The following is a 23,860-nucleotide window of genomic DNA, read 5'->3' as shown; positions in this document are numbered from 1 at the left end:
TTTCAGATTTCTCATCTATAAAATAAAGATAATAGTAACTGTCTCATAGAATTGAAGAATGAAGTAGTATATTTAAAGCACTTGGCACAGCCTTCTGGCATGGTAATAAATGCTCAGTAAACATTAGCTGGTAATGTGTGTTTTGTTTCCATCATTAATTATTATAATCCTCTTTCTAAGATGCTAAGATAGATAATTTATGTACAGCTTTTCTTTTAAGTCATCTCCTTGGGTTATATACTCTAAAATGGAATTTATGAGTCAAAAGGTGTGATCAGTTTTACAACAAATTACTTTTTGCCCAGTTGATAACCCAGCAGAGAGAGGTGTGATAATCAAGGTGTCACCAATAGTGTAAGACTTCCTTCATAGTCCTATCAATATCAGATTTACCATTATTATGTATTTTTGCTTACTGGAAAATTGTGAGGTATTTTGTCTTGCATGTTTATAACTGTGAAGGATTCTGGGTATTTTCTCAAGTGTTTGTTTTAAATTTATTCCTATTTCTGTGAGCTGTACCTTTGTTTATTGCATATTTGCTCCAGATTCTTTGCCTTTTAATCTTAATTCTATTGATTTTTATTAATCTGATATTTTAAATTGTTGTGTAGTTGAATTCATCAGCTGTGTCATTTTAAACTTTCTCCTTTTGCTCCAGTAGCTGGAATACTGTCATCTTTCTGCAACTCAATAAACATATAGTTCTTGGTAGTTTAAAAAAAGTTTTAAAAAATTTCTGCTACAACTAAGATCTGACATAACCAAATAAATAAATAAATAAAATATTTTAAAAAATTTTATCATAGTATTATTACTTAATTTAGTCCATGTTATTTTTATTTTTTTATTTTTTTTGCGGTATGTGGGCCTCTCACTGTTGCGGCCTCTCCCGTTGTGGAGCACAGGCTCCAGACGCACAGGCTCAGCGGCCATGGCTCACGGGCCCAGCCGCTCCGCGGCATGTGGGATCCTCCCGGACCGGGGCACGAACCCGTCTCCCCTGCATCAGCAGGCGGACTCTCAACCACTGCGCCACCAGGGAAGCCCTAGTCCATGTTATTTATTAAACAATTCCCCCCCGCCCCACATGGTATCTTACTTGGTTTTGTATTAAATTTTTATTTTATTTTTTAAATTTTTATTTATTTATTTTTTTACTGAGGTATAGTTGTTTTACAATGTTGTGTTAGTTTCTGCTGTAAAGCGAAGTGGAGTTCCCTGTGCTATACAACAGGTTCTCATGTATTAGATTTTTAAAAAATGTTTTGCTCTGTCCCCAGAACCTCTCCTCTCTTTCATTAGTTAATTTTCTGTTTTTAACTCAGTATCATACTGTTTTATTATTAACACTTTATATTGTCTTTTAATAGCTAATAACGCCTATCTCCCATCATTTTTTTTGCAATTCTTTCTTTGCTAAGAAGTCTTTACCCTTTTTTTAATTCTTTAATTTTTTCATATGTTTTTTACTACTGCTTTGAAATTTCACAAATATTTTGATCAGTGCTGACCTATATGTCTATAAATTAATTTAGCAAGTACTGATATGTTACTGTCTTAAAGTCTTCTTAACCAGAAACAGTGCTGCCTTCTTTTTACTCCAGTGTTTAACTCAGTTTTCCCACTTTTTGAGTAACCTCCCATTGGATTACTTACCAAAATTTTTAATTTTTTTTATGATTGTAGGTGAGTTTTATTTTTGTGTCTGCATGAACTAGTAGTGGAACCTTTCTGCTCAGTTATATGATTTTACTCAAATAAAGTGCTTAGTAACCCAACTGCAGGCATAGAAGGTAGATATTAGGGGTTTGCTAGGCATGTGTCAAAAAGGGACAAGGGATAAGAACATTAAGAATACAGACAATGGGCTTCCCTGGTGACGCAGTGGTTGAGAGTCCGCCTGCTGATGCAGGGGACACGGGTTCGTGCCCCAGTCCGGGAAGATACCACGTGCCGCGGAGCAGCTAGGCCCGTGAGCCATGGCCACTGAGCCTGCGCATCTGGAGCCTGTGCTCCGCAACGGGAGAGGCCACAACAGTGAGAGGCCTGCATACCGCAAAAAAAAAAAAAAAAGAATACAGACAAGATGTGGACCAGGAAATGTAAACTACATAGGAAAGTTAACACAGGAAGGGATTGGTAAATAAGAGGTTTTAGAGAGGTACTGGAAGTCCAGATGAAGTTGAATAGGGAGATACATGAGAATAACTTAGGAGAGGAAGACTGTGAATGAGGTGCAGAATTCTTTCGTTAATGAAGCAGAATGTCTTGAATTTAGTAACAGAGTTATAAGGAGAAGGTATGAATATCAGGAGGAAGGGATTTCACAAAAGGAGAAAGGGTAATGCTTGGAAAAAGTTGTGAGAAGAAAGGAGGAAACCAACCTTACCGTGGGATAGGAGGGAATTAGCATCCCTTTGGGAGTGCCATCAGGTCCTCAGGGGAGAACAGGAGTTCAGTGAGGAAAGTGAGGGAAGATCTGTTGAGCAGAAGTCTGAGGTCCAAATGAAAAGATTTAGAACAGTGAGAGGCTTAGAAAGAAGGTAATATAATAGATTGCCCTATTCTGCTCGATTATGTAAAAGCAAGGTTGATTGTGGATAATCTACTTATATATATTTTCATTGATACCTAGGCAGCCCCCATGTTTTGCTGACTTATACTTCTTTCTTTTTTTTAATTTGTTTATTAAAGGGTAGGCAGTTTCTAGTTTATTATAGTTAGGTTCCAAAAGATTGTAAATTACTGGTTTCAAATTTAGATGATCAGGTTTTCCCATAGAATGGAGGCAGGATTCCAAATTAATCCACATAAAGCTGTTTAATCCTCTGTCTACCTGTGTCTGATACAGTGTTTAACACTTGGAAAGTTGCTCATTGTTCATTTCTTTCAATATAGAACCTAACTACTCTGTTTGACTATATTTCTATGAGGGAAGATTTTAGAATTTAAGTGCAATGGGAGCAGATACTATCCCAGCTCAATAATAATAATAGTAATTCTACCATTTATTGATTTCTTATTGTGTAGTAGGACTCTGAGTACTTAATATATATATATATATTTTTTTTTTCTCCCATTATGCGGGCCTCTCACTGTTGTGGCCTCTCCCGTTGCGGAGCACAGGCTCCGGACGCGCAGGCTCAGCGGCCATGGCTCACGGGCACAGCCGCTCCGCGGCATGTGGGATCCTCCCGGACCGGGGCACGAACCCGTGTCCCCTGCATCGGCAGGCGGACTCTCAACCACTGCACCACCAGGGAAGCCCTGAGTACTTAATATTAATTCCTTATTTAGTCTTCAACAATCCTATAAAATAGACATTGCTATTACCATTTTAGAAATGAAGGAACTAAGACCATTGTTCACCAGGTTTCTACCTGTCTTAATGATTAATGGGCCAGATGTAGAAACTGCATTGAGTATAGTGACTGCCATAAATTGGGCTTAGTTGAAGAGAACTGAATCAGAGTAAAAGGTTCAGCATCTGGTTCTCTTCTCTGTCTTAACCATTATATTGAGACCCCAAACTCACAGAAATATGTGACTGCAAATGGCAACATTTAAAAAAAATTACTTACACAGTTATGTTAAGGTCATCATTGAGGGAAGTTTTCCTAATACTTCTAAAGATATGGCATATTGTATCATTTTTAGGCCATTACTTGTGGAAAATTTGATGAATGTTATCTTGTTGCTAAAAATTCAAGTCACTTTGTCATATGGGGGGACAGAAAGGATATCTGGCCCATTGGCCTACTCTTTTACTGTCATCGTTAAATTCTTACTGATGAAAAAGATGATGCTTTTTTTTTTTTAAATTATCTTTATTTATTTATTTATTCAATTCATTCATTTACTCATTCGTTCATTCACCGTGCCATGCAGCTTGCGGGATCTCCGTTCCCCGGCCAGGGATTGAACCCAGACCATGGCCATGAAAGCCTGGAATCCTGACCACTAGGCCACCAGGGAATTCCCAATGCTATTTTTTTTTTTAATCATCATAGTTTTCATTTTTGTTAGGTGTTAGTGAATTAAGACTCTCGTCTTCCCAACGAACTTTTTAAATCCAAGACTCAACTATTTCAATGCATTAACTTAGATGTTTCACACAAACATCACACACATCAAACTCACTTCATGCAAAACTGGATTCATAATGTTCCCACTGTAATCTGACACCAATATGTCTTAGTAGAAAAGCTTCCTAACTGATTTTCCCATATTTACTCTTTCCTGCTGCTTCCCTTTCCCCCTCCCAAATCAACCCATTCTCTTTACTTTCCTTCTCAAAACCCTTTAGAGATCTATAATAGCTATAATAATTTATCCCTAAATCTTTACACAGCTTGCAAAGCCCTGCACAATCTGGCTGTCTGCTTTCTCCTTATGTATTGCCATTTCCCCCTCAAACACTAAGGAGCCTTTTAAAAGTTCCTCCAACCCTCTTATCTGTGGTGTATTTACTCCAAGCATATTTTCAAAGTATTAAAAAATATTAACCCCCATCATATACAACAAGTATAAAACCAGTTAGTACTGAAGTTTAGGATGTGAACAAATATAGAGAAAATAAAAATTAAGAATAGTGGGCTTCCCTGGTGGCACAGCGGTTGAGAGTCCGCCTGCCGATGCAGGGGCCACGGGTTCGTGCCCCGGTCCGGGAAGATCCCACGTGCTGCGGAGCGGCTGTGCCCGTGAGCCATGGCCGCTGAGCCTGCGCGTCTGGAGCCTGTGCTCCGCAACGGGAGAGGCCACAACAGTGAGAGGCCCGCGTACCACAAAAAAAAAAAAAAAAAAAAAAAAAAATTAAGAATAGTATTAAAATACTGAAGTTGTATATGTAGGTGAAGTGTTCAACAACAGAAATGACTCTGAAGGGTGGAACAAATCATATATGTAAAGTACAGCACCCAGGCATTTGGAAACAGCAAAAAAAAGTGATAAAACGGAATTACTTGAGTTTGTGGCTCAATGTCGTATATATATACCCCACATGAATGTCACATGACTACTCAGGTATTGCAAATTTAGGAGGTCAATAATAATAATTTAATAATGGCACCTAGAGCTCTTACTATGTGTCAGGTGCTATCCAAAGTACATATATATTAACTCGTTTAATTCTAACAGCACTAAGTACTTAGAAGTAGATATCACTATATCTTTATTTTACAGATGAAAAAACAGAGGGTCAGAGAAGTTAACTTGCCCTAATAAGTCACATAGCTAATAAGTGGTAGTGCGAAAATCCGAACTCAAGCTGTTTGACTCTAGGGTCATTACTCTAATCCATGTGCTGTACTGTCTGTAGGTGATGTGAGAACTTAAAAGGTAATTAAGATGAAATGTGTAGGGACTTCCCTGGTGGTCCAATGGTTAAGACTTTGCCTTCCAGTGCAAGGGGTGCGGGTTCGATCCCTGGTGGGGGAGTTAGGATCCCACACGCCTTGCAGCCAAAAAACCAAAACATTTAAAAAACAAAAACAAAAAAAACACAGAAGTGATATTGTAACAAAATTCAGTAAAGACTTTAAAAAATGGTCCACAGCAAAAAAATCTTAAAAAAAAAAAGATGAAATGTGTATCACAAATCATAGATGATTATATAGGTTTTATGCCTTTTGAATACTTACAACATCAGAGGTTTGTTTTTTGGTTTTTTTTTAACATCAGAGTTTTTGACAGGGTGGCAAGCAGAGTACTCTAACCTCTAAGGAGTTCTCTGTGGTATTTGTAGAGTTTATCAAGGCTAGATAGAGAACACTCACCTCAACAGACTTTTTTAAGTCTTACCAAAACTGGTCCATTTTGGAAAAGGCTGCTCATTTAGATTATAAGCCAACATGAAGAAGAGGTGTCTGTCTGGTTTAAAAGCACTGAGGGACTAATTCATCTTCCCATTTGATAGAAATGTATCTGAAGGATGCAGGCTTTAAGCTCCTCTTAATTATTTTGGGCTTATATTAAATGACCTAACCTATATTTGAAGCCTAACCTGTTTGTAAGAAGAGGACTTTCAGTATTGTTCTGTAACTTCCTGTTTGTTTTTTCACCTAACAATGCATCCTGGAAATCTTTGTCAGTTTTTTTTTTTTTTTGACAACTGTAGAGTGTTTAATCACATGGATGTACCTTTTTAAATTTTTAATTTAACTCGTACATGATTGATTTATCATTATTACTTTAAGAGTGACTTTGTGGAATCACTGTTTACTTTGTTCCTGTTTATAAAACACAGCCATCTCAGGACCACCCATGGGTTCTGCATCTGCAGATTCAACCAACTGCAGATGCAGAACCTGCAGCTACAGAGGGCCAGTTGTATATTACGCACCATATAATTCCCAATCACATATTTTAATTAAGGCTCTTAATAAAGGGTGGCAAATAAATGTCATGCAGACATCTGTAACTATTTCCAGATCCTGTTATTTTGATCTCTGCACACTTAACTGGCAAAGCCATGATCAACCTTAGAATTTTTCTGAGTTTAGCACTTGAGGCAGCCGCTGTCAGTCAGTTGGCGTTACTGTTCCAGATGAAATCTATTTGTCAGTACTCTACCTTTTTTAGATTTATTATAGCCACTTACTACTGGTTCACTAGCTATGTTTGGGGCTGTCAAGTTATTTCTGGGAAGCCTCAAAAACCACCCATGTCTCTCCATGTGTTTCACAACCCTTCAAGTTGTTCTGGATTTACTTCACTATCTTATAGTTTCATTAAGCTTAAGATTTGTTTAAACCTCCAATCTATAATCTCACTTAAACATATAGTTTTTAAGTCATCCCACTTCAAAAAAGTAGTTGCAGTATGACACTAAAATCACACACACAATATTTGGTATCTTTATGGTTTAAAAGCACTGAGGGACTAATTCATCTTCCCATTTGATGGAAATGTCCCTGAAGGATGAAAGCTTAAGCTCCTCTTAATTATTTTGGGCTTATATTAAATGACCTAACCTATATTTGAAGCCTAACCTGTTTGTAAGAAGAGGAGTTTCAGTGTTAGGAAATTTAACTACAGTGAAAAATGGACCTAAACATAATCAAGTGTTTGTAAACAAACATTTGATAAAGCATTTTTTTAGCTGAAAGTTGAACTAGTTTTTGGGAGCCATTGTTTATTGGTATAATAACTAGTTTTTTTTTAAATTTATTTATTTTTTTGCTGTGTTGGGTCTTCGTTTCTGTGTGAGGGCTTTCTCTAGTTGTGGCAAGCGGGGGCCACTCTTCATCGCGGTGCACGGGCCTCTCACTATCGCGGCCTTTCTTGTTGCGGAGCACAGGTTCCAGACGCGCAGGCTCAGTAGTTATGGCTCACGGGCCCAGCCGCTCCGTGGCATGTGGGATCCTCCCAGACCAGGGCTCGAACCCGTGTCCCCTGCATCAGCAGGCAGGTTCTCAACCACTGCGCCACCAGGGAAGCCCCGATAACTGGTTTTTCAAAGCTTAATTTTTTAGATGACAAGAAACTAGGCCTTTGCAAAATCTATAAGAAATCACACTTTCTAACTTATGTGAATTAGCACTTGCATTTCAATGAAATTAACAGTTTGTTCCCACTGCAGTAGAGCTCCTCGTTCATTTTTTTGCTTCTGAATCACAGATACTACTGTAGATCCTATTAACACATATATGCTAAAATTTCTTATCATTTACTACATGTCATTTATTGTACACTGTTTTTTTTTTACTAGGGTTTCATGAAAAATACAGTGGACCAGAGAAGAAGGGTTCTGTTGGGTTTTGCTTGCACATACATGACATACAAAAACAACAGCGAAAGAAAGAAAGAAAGAAAAGAAAAGAAAAGAAAAAGGAAAATCTTTATAACAGGAAAATTTCAAATTACTTTTTTTTTTTTTTTTTTTGCGGTACGCAGGCCTCTCACTGTTGTGGCCTTTCTTGTTGCGGAGCACAGGCTCTGGATGCGCAGGCTCAGCAGCCATGGCTCACGGGCCCAGCCGCTCCGCAGCATGTGGGATCTTCCCAGACCTGGGCAGGAACCCGTGTCCCCTGCATCGGCAGGCGGACTCTTAACCACTGCACCACCAGGGAAGCCCTCAAATTACTTTTTTATCCCACATCTTTGAGTTAACTTTTCAGGAAGATGTGGCAAGTTTATCTGTACTTTAAAACAGTGATTTTCAAACTTTAGCAGGCATCAGAATCACCTGAAGGGTTTGTTACAGCACAGATTACTGGTCCCCACTCCCAGAATTACTGATTTTAGGGGTCTGAGCTGATATGGGGCCCAAGAACTTCTGTTTCTAACAAGCTCCAAAGTCATGCTGATGCTGGTATAGGGACCACACTTTGGGAACCACTGGCTTAGATGATCCCTCAGCACCATGATATTATTACATAGCGCATTTTTAGAAGCACAGAACAGATTTTTCCCTCTTTCTTTCTATCTCCTTTATTGTTACCTTTCTAGACTCTCATCTGGGGACTTCCCCGGCCGTCCAGTGGTTAAGACTCCGCGCTTCTACTGCAGGGGGCATGGGTTCGATCCCTGGTCCATTGGGGAACTAAGATCCCACATGCCACGTGGCGTGGCCAAAAAGAAAAAAAAACTCTGATCTGGATTGGTTGGGAGGTTGTGAGGATAGAAGTGAGGTGATGGTCAGTTTGGAAGAGAGTAAATAAGGGGAAAAGTGCCACATTTCATTAACTAAGTCATTTCCTAATGTAAAGAAAAGGCAAGAGGTTGATAAATAATTCAGCTCTTGCCATTAAAGAGCAGTTTAATTATTGTTACTGGAGAAGTGTCACGTCTGTCAATTGAGTGTTTAAATAGTGTGGGTGTTCACAATTTAGAAATTGTTTTCCTTTTTCTTAAATTATCTTGAATATACTCTAGTGTATATTTGGTGTTAGAAATAAGTGGGTTGGGTTTTTTTGTTTGTTTGTTTTCCAATCTGGTCTTTTTTTAATGTACAGATTGATAATTACGTTTATAACCCTGAGTTTCCCTCTCATGAAATTTGACTTCTGTCCTCTCAAAGAGTCTGTTAGAAAAATGCTACATAAAAACAAGATGCTTTTCTGGTAGTCTATTTAAGGGTAGTTGTGCGCATGTGTTTGCTTTTCTTAAAGATTTACAGAGAATACTACAATTGTCTTCATTGTATTATTTCCTTGGTTCCTTGGGGAACTAACTTTTCTGTCAGAAAAGTATTTCTCCTTAATTCAAATTTGAATTAATAAATTGTTTTTTGTATTAAATAACATGCCTGATTTTTTGTTGTTGTTGCTAAACTTGTTTACCTATTGGTAGATGAAAATGATTACCATTCAACATACTGAATAATAGCCAATTTTTTTTGTGTGTGTGTTCTTAGTACACTCAGAAGAAGCCTTGTTTTTACTGGCAACCTGTTATTACCGCTCAGGAAAGGCATATAAAGCATACAGACTCTTGAAAGGACACAGTTGTACTACACCGCAATGTAAATACCTGCTTGCAAAATGTTGTGTTGATCTCAGCAAGTAAGTTTCTAAATCTTTTCTATCTAATTTTGTTCTACTTACACTGTAGAACTCTGGATAAAATTCTTTTGATGGGTTAAACTCTGACTCGCTTTCTCCCCTCTTTTGATAGTAGAGGTTTGTCTATTTCAGTAACTTTTGAAATGTTTACGCTGCTGCTTATGGCATTATTATTTTGTTATGGAGAGATTTCATTGTTATGGTATAAATAATAGAATTTAACTCTGGAGAAACCTAAGTTATAACTAATTCCAATCATTTTCTAAAATGATCCTAAGTGTTATTTCTTCTCCTTTGCTTTCATTGCTAGACCAGTTGGAATAAGCCTGAAAACCTAACTTACCAGTTCATCTGAGATTAATGCTCCTTCGTGTCTAGATAGTTGTGTAATTATTTGCCTTTCAAGATCATTCTGTTTGGGAACCATTACTCCTTTGAAGCAAGGAGGCAGATTCAGGAGGACATTTAATATGCACAGTACAGTTCAACCAAGTCAGCTGTCCATATTCTGAATCTGGAGGCAGCTAGAGATTTAGCTAGTTGTATTCTGTCAAACTGTTTTCTGTGCTGTGAGAAATGGAATAATGGTAAAGGTGACTAAACAGATAATTGTAAAAGCCTTTGTATTTAGTCTGTTGATTTACAGTGAGAGAATACAAATAAGCCTCATAAAGTCTCCATAGTCTGCTAAATATTTTATTTGTCCAGTGTCTAATTGATGACTTTTAAATTAAAGCTAGCTAAAATATATATAAAATTTCTGAGACATTTGTTATTGAATTATTTCTACTCCAAAAATTCTAATGTTAAATTCTTAAAAATCTACTTATTTAATTTACTAGTTTCTTAAGCCAGTTCTTACATTAGACATTCTTATCCCATTTATAAATATTTATAGTTTTTAAAAAGTCCCACTGATAGTAACAGAACTTTAGATATCAAGTTTTATGTTTAGGATATACTATGTAAGCTTACTTGAGAGTTTTCCACATGATGATTTGGAAAAAACTTTAAAACACAAACCATTACAATCTCTGATATGCTAAAAATATATAGTGAAATCAGGCAAATTTCTTTTCCCTTTGGGGAACATTTGTAATTTTCTATATCAAGAAAACATAATTGATAAATAGAGATGAAGTGCTATTCAGGTTTTATTTGTAAACCTAAAAATAACTGAGGCCATTAAGTATGCAGTTTTTAATTAATATGTTAGTCTTGTTTAACCTGCTTGCAAATTCCTACTTCAAGGAATTATAGAACTAAGAAGGACCTCCACATCTGTTAATGAAGAACCATTCATATTTTCCCCCCAGTATAATGGTCTTCCGTTTCTTTTGACGTGAGTAATGTGTATGTTGCTCAGACTAGATTTGTACATACAGAGAATAAAGGTAACTGTTTCTATTTTTAAAAATAAGACTGAAATTTTAAGATTTACTTTGTCTCCATAGTAAGAGGTACATTAGTAATGAAGAATGTCTTTACACACACTGCTTTTTATATTGACTTTTTTTTTTAATCTGTAAATTTGTGTTTTAAAGGCTTGCAGAAGGGGAACAGATCTTATCTGGTGGAGTGTTTAATAAGCAGAAAAGCCATGATGACATTGTTACTGAGTTTGGTGATTCAGCTTGCTTTACTCTTTCATTGTTGGGACATGTATATTGGTAAGTAAGAATGATTCAAATTACCAGAAATTTGTTTCCAGTACTAGAATGCTTTGTGGTTTTAAAAAGAACTATGTTGGTCTGTGTTTATCAAATAGCATTTGGTTGAGTAGTACACAATCTTGTAGTTCCATGATCCTGTTAAACCTGTACAACAGTAGAGATTTCGATCCTGTCTATGGCTGTCCACCTTGCTTTAATGATACATAGCTACAGCAGCACTACCTAAGAATTGAGTGTGCCTGTGGGGTGAGGAGACTATCTTCATGTGACCTACTGAGGAAAAAGAAGCAAAGAGTGAAGTTTTCTCTGTAATATTAAATATCACCACTGCTCCTTAGAAAGAGGCATGAAGTCATGTTTCAGTAATAAAGAACAGCAGTTCCCATCTGGTATGTCATAGTGAATTTGACAAATTTCCTACGATGGTAGCTGAAATGATAGTGATTTTACAAATAATCTTAAAATTTATTTACATTTATTTTAAATTAAGTCTCTTTAAAGCAAGTGAGAATGAATTCAGAGTTATCACTATGATAATATTGTTCTCACTGATTTTTATTCTGAAATACTCTGAGTTGGGGAGTAATTAGGTAACAGGAATTGTTCAACTGCCCATGGAGGGCATTTCATGTGTAAATGTCATCTGTTGCATGTGGGAGAAATGATTGAGGATTGCTTATCTAAAGAATTAGGTTAGTATCTGTTTTAAGATAAATTGAGGCTAGTTTGAATAGCAGTTTTTTTAAAAAAAACCTTGAAAATACCTTTTTGAACAGAATAAATTATTTGGCTGAAATTTGCGGCTCATTTTCAGATGGCACCACTCTTTTGAGAATAGGAGTAAGTAAAGATACAATACCAATATCTTCATTTATCTTAATAGAAGGATTTGGAGTAATGGATTTAGTTCATGCAACTATGATTCTTGTCATTTGTTCAAAACACTTTGAGATCCATCCCCTATTATGGCTAGACACCATACATGGCACTAGGAATGTAAAGATAAATAACTCACCGTCCTCCTCTCCATCCCCCAAAGGTTTATAATAAAGGATAGGAGGAAAGAAGTAGTAAACAAAAGTTTATAAATTTTTATCATCACTATTTAAGTGCTATGATAAAATTTGAGCAGTATTCTGTTCAAATGAGGGAATAATCAGTTCTACCCAGTTAAGAAGAGAGGTAAGATGGTAACTAGGAAGGACTTGATAGAAGAGTCATTTTTGTTTCTTTTAACTTCTCAATAATAAGAAAATTAGAAATTAGAAAATGGACAAAATACTTGAATGGACACTTCACCAGAGAGGGTATGTGAATGGTAGATAAGTACATGAAAAGATGTACCAAATCATTAGCCATTAAGGAAAAGCAAATAAAAACTACCATTAGAAGCTATTACATGCCTATTAAAATGGCTAAAATTAAAAGTATTGACAATATCAAGTGCTAATGGGGATGCAGAGCAATGGGATTTCTCATACATTGCTGGTAAGAATGTAAAATGGTACTTGTACATGAATGTTCATAGCAGATTTATTTGTAAAAGCCCAAAAAAACAATCAACTCAGATTCAGTGAGTGAATGAATAAAAAAAACTGCATCCATACAATGAACTACTATTCAGCAATAAAGAGGAACAAACTACTGATAAACATAATAACTTGGATTTCAAGGGCATTATGACAAGCGAAAAAAGCCAATTTCAAAATTTTACATATACTATGATATCATTTATATAACATTATTTAATAAAACGAAGTAAGGGAAGATGTTAAATCACAAAAGTGCTATATATATTACTAATTATTTTAAAATAAGATCACTTGTTTAAAAGTTTTTGAAGGTGCAGTTTTATCAAGTCCTAACCATGAAGAAGGAAGGTTTTTCTCCTTCCTCAGAGAAATAAGGATGAGTTATTTTTATTCATCATAAAGTTTAAAAGGTTAAGTATCCAATGGGGCACAACGCTGCTTCAAAAACTGGTGCTTCATTTCAGTCATCATACTCCTGTCTTGTGACCAGAGTTGCACCCCATAATCTAAAAACCCATGTGTTATTGTTTTGAAGCTACAGCTTGTTAGGTTATCTTTTATCTCCAGTATTTTGATGTAGACAATCATTGGTCTTTTTGTCTACAATAGCACATTGCATCTTTAGGACTCAGCTGATACTAAGTTTGGTTCTTAGAGTAACCTATTTCTTCCCAGTGCCATTTAAATAGTTTTTTTAAACCCCAGTTCTTTGGGAAACTTCTTTCAGAGTTTTAGTTTTTAAACAAATCCACCTAAAGTTGGGGCACTCCAGGCAGCTTAATTTTATTAAATCTTTCCCCCTTTTTATCTCTCTATTGAACAGAGATCTGTCTCCCAGGTTTGATTATTGTAAGTCCACATCTGGCTTCTTCCCCAGTTAAGTTTTATGTTATTGGGTTGGCCAAAAGGTTTGTTCAGGTTTTTCCATAACATCCCAAACGAACTTTTTGGCCAACCCTATATTTTATACATACCAGTATCCATATGTGTGCATGTGTGTGTATATCTAATCTCTTCTTAGCAGACATTTTGTTTTACATTTATTTTATGGTCTATTAATCAGATCATGGCTTATTATAAAAATCAGCCTTGCCAACTTATCAAAGGTTTAAGAAAATTTACCTTTTGCTAATGTAAAAAGAAAATATAATTTACATAATACTGGAGAAGAGGATTTTCATCACAAATGATCACCTCTTATATTTTCATAATCTTTTTTCTTGAATAGATTATTTTATCTTTGCTTCATCAGTTTGTCCACCACTTTTCTGGCCATTTAAGTAATTCATACAGTCTCCTCAATGCAACTTTAAAAATTATTAGTAAAAGTATTTTATGATATATTGTACAAGCAAAGCAAGGGGGCGAGGCTATTGAAAACAGGAAAGAGGTAATATAAAAATGAGAAATCTAATTTCCTGTCCTCAGAAAGCTTATAATCAATTGCAAGAGAGCACACATGAAAGCTAAATAAATTGGGGACTCCCCTGGTGGTCCGTTGGTTAAGACTTCGCCTTCCAGTGCAGGGAGTGCAGGTTCAGTCCCTAGTCGGGGAGCTGAGATCCCACATGCCTCCTGGCCAAAAAACCAAAACAAAAACAGAAGCAGTATTGTAACAAATTCAATAAAGACTTTAAAAATGGTCCACATCAAAAAAAATCTTAAAAAAAAAGGTAAAGAGATAGACAAACCATAATTAGTTATATAAGCAATGAGGGGGCTGTATAACATGAGTTAGTTTAGGTCAAACATTGAGATTTCACTGTACTTTTCTTTTCATGGCCTTATGTTAAAAGTTCCTGAGCATTGATTTGACACTTTCCACTCCTAATTATTACTTTCAAAAAATACTCTTTTTATGTCTTTGCTTTGTTTCCTATTTTTAAGTTACCCCTCTATCCATGGTAAATGATTATATCATTCTTGTTACAACTATTTTTCCTTTAAGAAATTTCATCTAAGCAATCCTAGATATAGACTGATAAAACTTATATTTTCTGAAAGCCTGCCTCCTGCTCCTGCTTCCTTCTTTGTCTATGTGTTTATTGGGTCAAATTAGGCAAATGTGGGAAGCTAGATAGTCTTCAACTAGTGGTATTTTCTTGTCTTTATTACATCATTTATTCTAGTTTCTATTCACTTACAAAATTTGAAAGTAAGGCACACCAATATATTAGTTACCCAAGGGGGTCTTCTTTTCAGTTCTCTGAGATACACTGACAGCACATAAACAGATTATGTTTTAACTGATAGATTCATTTGAGGGTTGTTTTGAAAATCTTGCTTAGGTGCCATCTGATCCTTTATAAAACCTTAGGGTTTTGGAAAAATTGCTGTATCTTAATTTTTTTCCATTAGATAATGAAGAATTTCAACCTTAGACCAGGTGAATAGTATTTTTTAACCTGAAAGCTCCAACAAGTCTCACTAACCCTCAATCCCATCTTCCCCCATTTAAAAGCTAACGAGGGACTTCCCTGGTGGTGCAGTGGTTAAGAATCTGCCTGCCAATGCAGGGGACACAGGTTCGAGCCCTGGTCCAGGCAGATCCCACATGCCATGGAGCAACTAAGCCCGTGCGCCACAACTACTGAGCCTGCGCCCCAGAGCCCGTGAGCCACAGCTTCTGAGCCCACGTGCCACAACTATTGAAGCTCAAGTGCCTAGAGCCCGTGCTCCACAAGAGAAGCCACCACAAGGGGAAGCCCGTGCACCACAACAAAGAGTAGCCCCGCTCGCCGCAACTAGAGAAAGCCCGTGCACAGCAATGAAGACAGCGCAGCCAAAAATAAAATAAAATAAAATAATTAATTAATTAAAAATAAAATAAAAGCTAGGGAGGCAACAATGCTGTTCTAATAATTTCCAGATTGTTTCAAGTACATAGGGTCCCAAGAATGTTGTTTATATTCTAAATGTAAGCCTTTATATACCCAATTTAGAAAGAAACATGAATTTTCCTTTAAGTTAAGAGCTACCACCTCTACTTTGTTAAAAAATCTGATCATTTAAATGTGCTATATTTGAAGCATTTAAGTCACTTTCAAAATTACCACTGGGATTTATATTTAAAATCAACAATAAGACTGAAATATTTGGGTGTTTTTCATATGTCCTCAGTAATTCTAATATCCAACAGGAAATTAAAAGCAATATAATATTTAAGAAGGCTATGATAGCTTGTTTATTTTGTTAACATTCCTTTCAATTCATGTTCTGTTTGGTTTCACCTGACTTTTGACTTGAACCGCCCTAAATAATAGAGATTGGAGGATGGTAAGAAGGAGAAATTGATAATTTAAGAAAGAAACTAGAAGAGTACTCTCAGAACTTATATAAGGTTTACCTAATTTTCTGTATCAAAAGTTTCTTTGTAATAGATGTTTTAGGTTTTATAGCTTGTCTAATCTATTTGTTTGTCTTTACAGCAAGACAGATCGGCTTGCCAAAGGATCAGAATGTTACCAAAAGAGCCTTAGTTTAAATCCTTTCCTCTGGTCCCCCTTTGAATCATTATGTGAAATAGGTAAGCTTGTAGAGGTGGCTACAGGAGGGTTCTTGCATTTCTTCTTCCTCTTTTTTTCCCCCTGCTTAATTTTTGGAGAGTGATACAAATTATCCACAAGAAAAGTATTTTTCAAAGCTAAGGGCTTTTAAAATTGAGAACAAGAAATAAGGTAGGATCATATGTTTCAGGAATAATGTGCCCTTTCTTGTGTCCTCTAGAATGAGTTGTATTGTGAGTATAACACTAGCCAAAATAGCATTCTGGGAAAGAAAAGAAATTAAAAGAATGCCCAGAAAAGAAACTGTTCTATAAATAAGACCTGGATAATATGGGGGGAGAGTGTCTCAGTATATATGTTCCAGGATGCATGAAGGATCATTTTAAAACATTGTTGTGTCTTTACATGGAAGTGCTCAAAACTTTCCTATGATTTCTACAGGGTTTCACCTCTCCACCCTCACTCCTTACCTTGAGCGAAATGAGATCTAGTTGCTTTCTGCTTTAAAACGAACACAGAAATCTGCATTCTCCTGTGATTTATTATATTTAAAGTCAGTGTCATTGTGGTTTAGTTTATTTCCTGAATTTACAGCTTTATCTTAGGGGTAAACTTTTACAATAAATTGATGGATGGGCTTTTGGGAGATAAATCTGATTCACTGAAACAGACAGAAGAACTTTAAAACTCTGGATAAGGCCTTATTTCCACTGATTTATGCATGCTTGAAAAAAGAATTTAACCTTCATTTCCTCAGAGGCAAACTTTTTTTTTTCCCCTTCACAGGTGAAAAGCCAGATCCTGACCAAACATTTAAATTAACATCTTTACAGAACTTTAGCAGCTGTCTGCCCAACTCTTGCACAACACTAGTATCTAATCATAGTTTATCTCACAGACAGCCTGAGACAGTTCTTACAGAAACACCCCAGGACACAATTGTAAGTGTATTATACACTAGTGTTCAAAATATTGTGAAAATGAAAAACAATGATCTGAACTAAATAATGTATCATAAATGACATGGTAGAAATTTTCTGTTTCAGGAATTAAACAGATTGAATTTAGAATCTTCCAATTCAAAGTACTCATTGAATACAGATTCTTCAGTGTCTTATATTGATTCAGCTGTAATTTCACCAGATACTGTCCCTCTTGGAACAGGAACTTCCATATTATCTAAACAAGTTCAAAATAAACCAAAAACTGGTCGAGGTTTATTAGGAGGACCAGCTGCTCTTAGCCCATTAACCCCAAGGTAAGACAAATAAAAGATACTTTAAAATGCGCTGTAATCTTAAACAATCATATAGTAATTCCTATATTAGTGATATAAATTAATATGAACAGCAACTTCTAAATCATTATGGAAATAGAGGTATTTAATAAGTCAATAATGAACCTATTCCATTTTCAGAAAATGAAGTAATAGAAATACAGTACCTGTGATAAAAATTCCATCTTAAATATTGGGGAAAATTTTAAAACAGGCCTTATTCAGCTGGTGTATGCATTAAAAAATATTGTGTTTATGGCTGTGCATCAATGAACCTCTTAAAACGTTGGATTGCTTATGATAATAATCCAAGTGACAGCAGTGGTTATTGTTAAAGTGCCGTATTCCAAACTGGGAAAGAAGAGTTGACACCTATTGATATGAAATATGTGGTCAAAGTATCAGAAATAGATGTATGTATAAATATAAGAACCCAGCCCAGAGGATGCATATCCAAAAGAATCAACATAAAACATTATATGTTAGGGGCTTCCCTGGTGGCGCAGTGGTTGAGAGTCCGCCTGCCGATGCAGGGGACACGGGTTCGTGCCCTGGTCCGGGAAGATCCCACATGCCGCGGAGCGGCTGGGCCCGTGAGCCATGGCCGCTGAGCCTGCGCGTCCGGAGCCTGTGCTCCGCAACGGGAGAGGCCACAACAGTGAGAGGCCTGTGTACCGCAAAAAAAAAAAAATATATATGTTAAAACAGACTATGAGTTGGGTCCCAGGGCCAGGGAGCTACTAAAATAGGATGACCATGAGATTACAAAACTCATTGAATCCACAGATGTGTTCATTGGTTTCTGGAGACATTTTCTCTGTAATAGGGTCTAAATCCCATAAATTCCAAGAATTTGATAATTTGGATCTTAGCTTTTACAAAGCCACTCTTCTTTATTTCTAATAAATCTCCTGAGTCAGTAGTTGCTGCTCAATTTAGTTTCTTGTTTGATTTTTTTAAAATTTTAATTATGGTGGGTGGAATAGTCTACATTCACAGCTTATTTTTAATCTGCCCCTCAGATCCTCAATGCCCCCAAGACTGATTTGCCATTCTCTTCCTTTTAGACCTTCTAATTTAAGTATACTGCTGCTTTATATATGCCTTGATGACTTTTTGACACCTTGATTTCAACCTCTTCTCAGTTTTGGGATTTTGCCATTAGAAACCCCAAGTCCTGGAGATGGATCCTATTTACAAAACTACACTAATACATCTTCTGTAATTGACGTGCCATCCACCGGAGCCCCTTCAAAAAAGGTATTTTCCATGTAAAATACAGTTTTGGTATTGATGAAGGAAATTCATTTAAAATTCCAATCTGTTAAAGGCAATTTCAGAATCTAATTTTCTTTAATTGCTGTTGCCTTAGAAGAGTTTATCTAAATGTAAAAGAAGGTCGTCATTATCATAGCCTCCGGTCATAGTAGGAGACACAAAGCTGGTTGCTCTTTTGGCCATGTAAGTTTGTAACTCACAAGTATAGTTTATTTCAGCATATAGCTAAATAAACATTCAGATTTTTACTTTTAATTTCCTTTTTTTAAAAAACAAAATTAAGATTGTTTCTATCACTTCGAATGTAAATAATGGAAATTATATATGCCATAGTTTTTGCTTATCCCCACCACTGTTTGTTTTTTAATTTTACTAATTAACATGATAAAGCCAGCTATTTCTGATAATAAAATTTTTATAGTGGATCCTCATACAGGTGGAGTAAATATGTAGTAAATGTATAGTAAAATGAAAAACATTTCACAGTATCCTTATAGTAAATACTGCAATAAGACTGAGTTGCAACTGCGACTCTTTTTATAATGTTCTTTTATTAAAGTCTGTGGCAGTAGAAGCCAAAGTGCTGTTTATTTAAAACATATCCGGGGCTTCCCTGGTGGCACAGTGGTTGAGAGTCCGCCTGCCGATGCAGGGGACACAGGTTCGTGCCCCAGTTCGGGAAGATCCCGCGTGCCGTGGAGCGGCTGGGCCCGTGAGCCATGGCTGCTGAGCCTGCGCGTCCGGAGCCCATGCTCCACAATGGGAGAGGCCACAGCAGTGAGAGGCCCGCATACCGCAAAAAAAAACAAAACAAAAACATATCCGTGGTGCAGGGTATCTTATGTGAGAATTAAATTAGTTATATGTAAAATGCTTATTGCCATGCTTAATAGATGTTTAAGAAATGGAAGCTAAATGAGTCAAACCGGTATGTGACTGACTGATATAGCCCTTTTACCCTCGTAGAGAGACATGTTGCTTCATGTTTTGTTTTTACTCTTACTCCTGAACTTCCTTAGAGTCAGCAAAATTTTTTTCTATGATAGCTTCTTAATGAGTGATAATAGGAACTCCAAGAGTGGTAAACAGGGACTATAAAGTAGTTAATATGTGGATTATTTTAAATAGGATTTTTTAAAAGTTGGCAACTCCCTACTGTTGTATTATTATGGGAGTGAAATATAAGTGTGGAAATTAGTTTATTACAGTTATGAGAAGGCATAGTAGGATGGTGGTTAGCATGCCAGGTGAAGTAGGCCAAAACCATGTGAGTCAGAGTAATTAAGGACAAGTTAGGCAATGAACAGGTACATGATTTCATTGCCCAGTCTCAACCTCTTCCTGTCTCAACCTCTTCTGCCTCTGTTCTATTACAAGACATTCCTGGAAAAGCTATACTTCTAGGTCTGCCTGCAGTATCAACTAAAAATATCAAAATATCAAAGTAGTGAGTTCAGTAGATAGTACTTTGCTAAATAAGGACCAGAGTTGACTAAGTTTTGTCCCTTGGGTGAATGTAGAGGTCCTAATCTGGGGAAGGAAGAGGAGGAAGTGTTATAAAAGTTTTATTGTAAGGGAGTGGTAGATTAGGTGAACATATTCAGTGGATAGTTAGTTATAGAGGAAAGACTCTGGCCAAGTGATAGAAATAACAATTGAAGGGTTAAAATGGCCAGGCTCTCCTAGGGAAAGAGAGAGTAGCTAAAGATCTTAATTTGGTAGTAAAAAATTTTTTTTAGTACACTGACATGGTAGCCAGAGATCACTTTATAAAGAAGTTAAGTGAGGACTTCCCTGGTGGTCCAGTGGTTAAGACTTCGTGCTTCCACTGCAGGGGGACATGGCTTCATCCCTGGTTGGGGAACTAAGGTCCCTCATTACATGTGGCACAGCCAAAAAAGAAAAAAAAAAGAAAAGGTTAAGTGATGAAAATAAATAGAAATAAGGTAATAAATTAGAGAAAAGAGAAGGGGCAAGCAGAGACCGGTTAATAGAAGATTGAACACACCAGAAAGAAATGCTAATTCTAAGAGCAATATTCTTAGAATTTGGAAAATAATCGGATGATTTTTTTTTAATCTACTACTCTGAATTACTCTAGAACTGTTTTTACTAAGTGCCAAAGAAGGGATATGAAATCTTACTGTATTATTATTTTTTTACGTATACTAAGTTAGACCATAAATCTTGAGAATAGTAGCTGTCTTAAAATTCTTCAGCATTTAGCCCAACTGGGAAAGATATATAAGTAAATGGCTTCTAGGAATTTTGAGCCTTTCTGTGGAAACTAAAGTTGAAAGATGAAAGGATAGTATAAGGGTAAAAATACTGAGGTTAATATGAAGAAATAGGCTGAGGTTCATTCTAATATAACATTAAATTAACGTAAAATGACATAAATAATGACATTAATAGTTTGTGTTTTCAGATGACAGATGGTATATAATATGAAATCTTGTATTGGGAAAACGTAGATGGGCACATCATGATGTCTTTTATCATTTACAGTGCAATTTATAATTCATAAACCTTAGACTTTTTGTGTTTTACAGTCTGTTGCCAGAATCGGCCAAACTGGAACAAAGTCTGTCTTCTCACAGAGTGGAAACAGTCGAGAGGTAACTCCAATTCTTGTTGCACAAACACAAAGTTCTGGCCCACAAACAAGGTATTTATTATGGTGTCATTATTTGATATTGTTCATTATTTGATATTGTTTCTTATTGTGAAACATGATTGTAATCCTTCAGTTTAGGTAGGTTTTGACTGTCCCAAGAATTCTAGAATGACTATTGTAAATTTTGAATATGTTAAATTTGAAATTTCTAACTTACTGAAAAACGTGTTTAATTCTTAGTTGAGTATTATAATGCAAATCAAGACAAGAGTTAGCTAAAATACCTTTTTACTCTAATTGCCTCATGAATTTGTTTGAACTAGATATTCTGAGCAGTCCTCCAAAATAATTTTCTTCTTTTTTTATATGACCTTCTCCACTGGTCAAGTACAGATAGATTATTCTCCCCTTCCCCTATTATGCATTTCTATAAATAGATCATAATACTAATCTTCCAATAATGAATCCATTTCCACACAGAAGTGATGTTAAGTAGGATCTCTCTTCTTGTTCAAGGACTCAAAAATAAATTATAGCTAATATTTTAAGAGAAAGCTCCAACTTTGTCTCCTAAAATAATGAACATGTACCTTAAGTCTTAAAACAGACATACGTGTGCATATACCTTGACTATATAAAAGGCCTCAATATTTCTAAAATGCCAGGATGGTAAGTCTCATCATGAGGGCCAGCTCTCAGGCAGGTGACAGTGATTGCCTCAGGCTCGGTTATGAGAAGGAGCCTGAGGCCTCCTGCAGAGCAGCATTAATCAGGCCAAGTATATGCTATTCTTGAAGAATACATAAACATAATTTACTGAATTATACATTTCACTTTAAACAAATATACTAACTAATATGCATCAACTATAATGATTTTGTGTTCTTTGTATTATTAATTCCATTTTATCTTATCTTTTTTTAAGTTAAGGTATAGTTGATATACACCACTTTATCTTCTTTATTGCTTGTTTTAGTTTCCTACAGCTACTGTAACAAAGTACCACAAACTGGGTGGCTTAAGACAACAGAAATTTATTCACTCACAGTTCTAGAAACTATAATCCAAAATCAAGGTATAGACAGGGCCATGCTTCTTCTGAAGCCACTAGGAGAGGATCCTTATCTCTTCTAGCTTCTGGTAGCCCCAGGCATTCCTTATTTTGTGGTAGTACAACTCAGTATTTGCCTCTGTATCCACATAGCCATCTTCCCTGTGTGCCTCTGTATTCAGATTTCCTTTTTCTTATTAGGACATCAGTCATATTGAATTAAGGCCCACCCTGATGACCTCATCTTAACTTGATTACATCTACAAAGACCATATTTCCCAAGAAGTTCCGCATTAACTGTACTGGGGGTTAGGGCTTCAACATATCCTTTTGGAGATACAATTCAACCCATAACATGCCTTATTAACACTTACTCTTTATTTTGTCTTTTTAGAGGTCGTTTGAGGGTTTATATTACACATTTTAACTTATCAAAGTCTACCTTCACGTAATGCTATACCATGTCACATACACTACAAGACCTTATAACGGGGTATTTTCACGCTCCTCTCTCAGTCTGTACGCTATTGCTGTCATACATTTTACTTTAGAGTGATGGTTGTAGTTTCTGCCTTAAATAGTTACCTTTAACAGAGATTTTTTTTAATAAGAAAAAGAAGTCTATTTTATAGATACCCACATATTTACTGTTTCTGGCGCTCTGTTTCTTTCTGTAGATCCAAATTTCAGTTTGGTATTTTTTTTCCTTCATCTTGAAGGACTTCTTTTAACATTTCTTGTAGTTTAGGTCTGTTGGTAATGAATTTTTTTTCAGCCTTTGTATGCAGAAGAAAGTTTTAAGTTCACCTTTGTTTTTATTTTTGAAAGATATTTTCACTGGGTATTGAATTCTTTTTTAAAATATTTATTTATTATTTATTTATTTTGGCTGCACTGTGTCTTAGTTGCAGCATGCAGAATCTTTATTGAGGCATGCAGAATCTTTAGTTGTGGCATGTGGACTTCTTAGTTGCAGCATGTGGGCTTCGTAGTTTCAGCATGTGGACCCTTAGTTGTGGCATGCATGCGAGATCTAACAGTTCCCCGACCAGGGATCGAACCCGGGCCCCATGTATTGGGAGCACAGAGTCTTACCCATTGGACTACCAGGGAAGTCCTGGGTATGGAATTCTAGTTGACAGGTTTTTTTTTTTTCTTTAAAGATGTTGCTTTACTGTCTACTGGCTTGCATTGTTTCTGACAAGAAGCCTGTTGCCATCCTCATTTTTGTTTCTCTATGTATGTAATCTGTCTCTTTTCTCTGACCCTTAATATTTTTTCTTTATCACTGATAATTAAGCCATTTGATTATGATGTGCTGTAGTGTGTTTTCTCCTTTCTTGGCCTTCAAATTCATTGAGCTCCTTGGATCTGTAAGTTGATAGTTTTCATCAAATTTAGCTAATTTTGGGCCATTATTT

At 36.1% G+C, this 23,860-nt stretch overlaps 1 protein-coding gene across 3 annotated transcripts in view; it reads left to right on the top strand.

Moving 5' to 3' along the window:
- CDC27 (cell division cycle 27) overlaps nt 1–23,860 on the top strand; it is a 61,992-nt gene that overhangs the window by 12,679 nt on the left and 25,453 nt on the right. For 2 of the 3 annotated variants that reach the window (XM_082603447.1, XM_082603446.1), the window contains exons 3-9: nt 9,359–9,506; nt 11,051–11,176; nt 16,140–16,237; nt 17,004–17,158; nt 17,264–17,475; nt 18,639–18,753; nt 21,324–21,439. In XM_082603447.1, the coding sequence (XP_082459573.1) occupies nt 9,359–9,506; nt 11,051–11,176; nt 16,140–16,237; nt 17,004–17,158; nt 17,264–17,475; nt 18,639–18,753; nt 21,324–21,439 (970 nt within the window). Of the gene's footprint in view, nt 1–9,358; nt 9,507–11,050; nt 11,177–16,139; nt 16,238–17,003; nt 17,159–17,263; nt 17,476–18,560; nt 18,754–21,323; nt 21,440–23,860 lie in introns of those variants that run through there. The other variant, XM_082603448.1, reaches the window with a different exon arrangement.

This window comes from Mesoplodon mirus, assembly GCF_964341445.2.
Source record: "Mesoplodon mirus genome assembly, chromosome: 18".
NCBI classification, from domain to species: domain Eukaryota; kingdom Metazoa; phylum Chordata; class Mammalia; order Artiodactyla; family Ziphiidae; genus Mesoplodon; species Mesoplodon mirus.
Note: the sequence above shows the minus strand (reverse complement) of the source record. Positions and strands in the feature narration are given on the sequence as shown.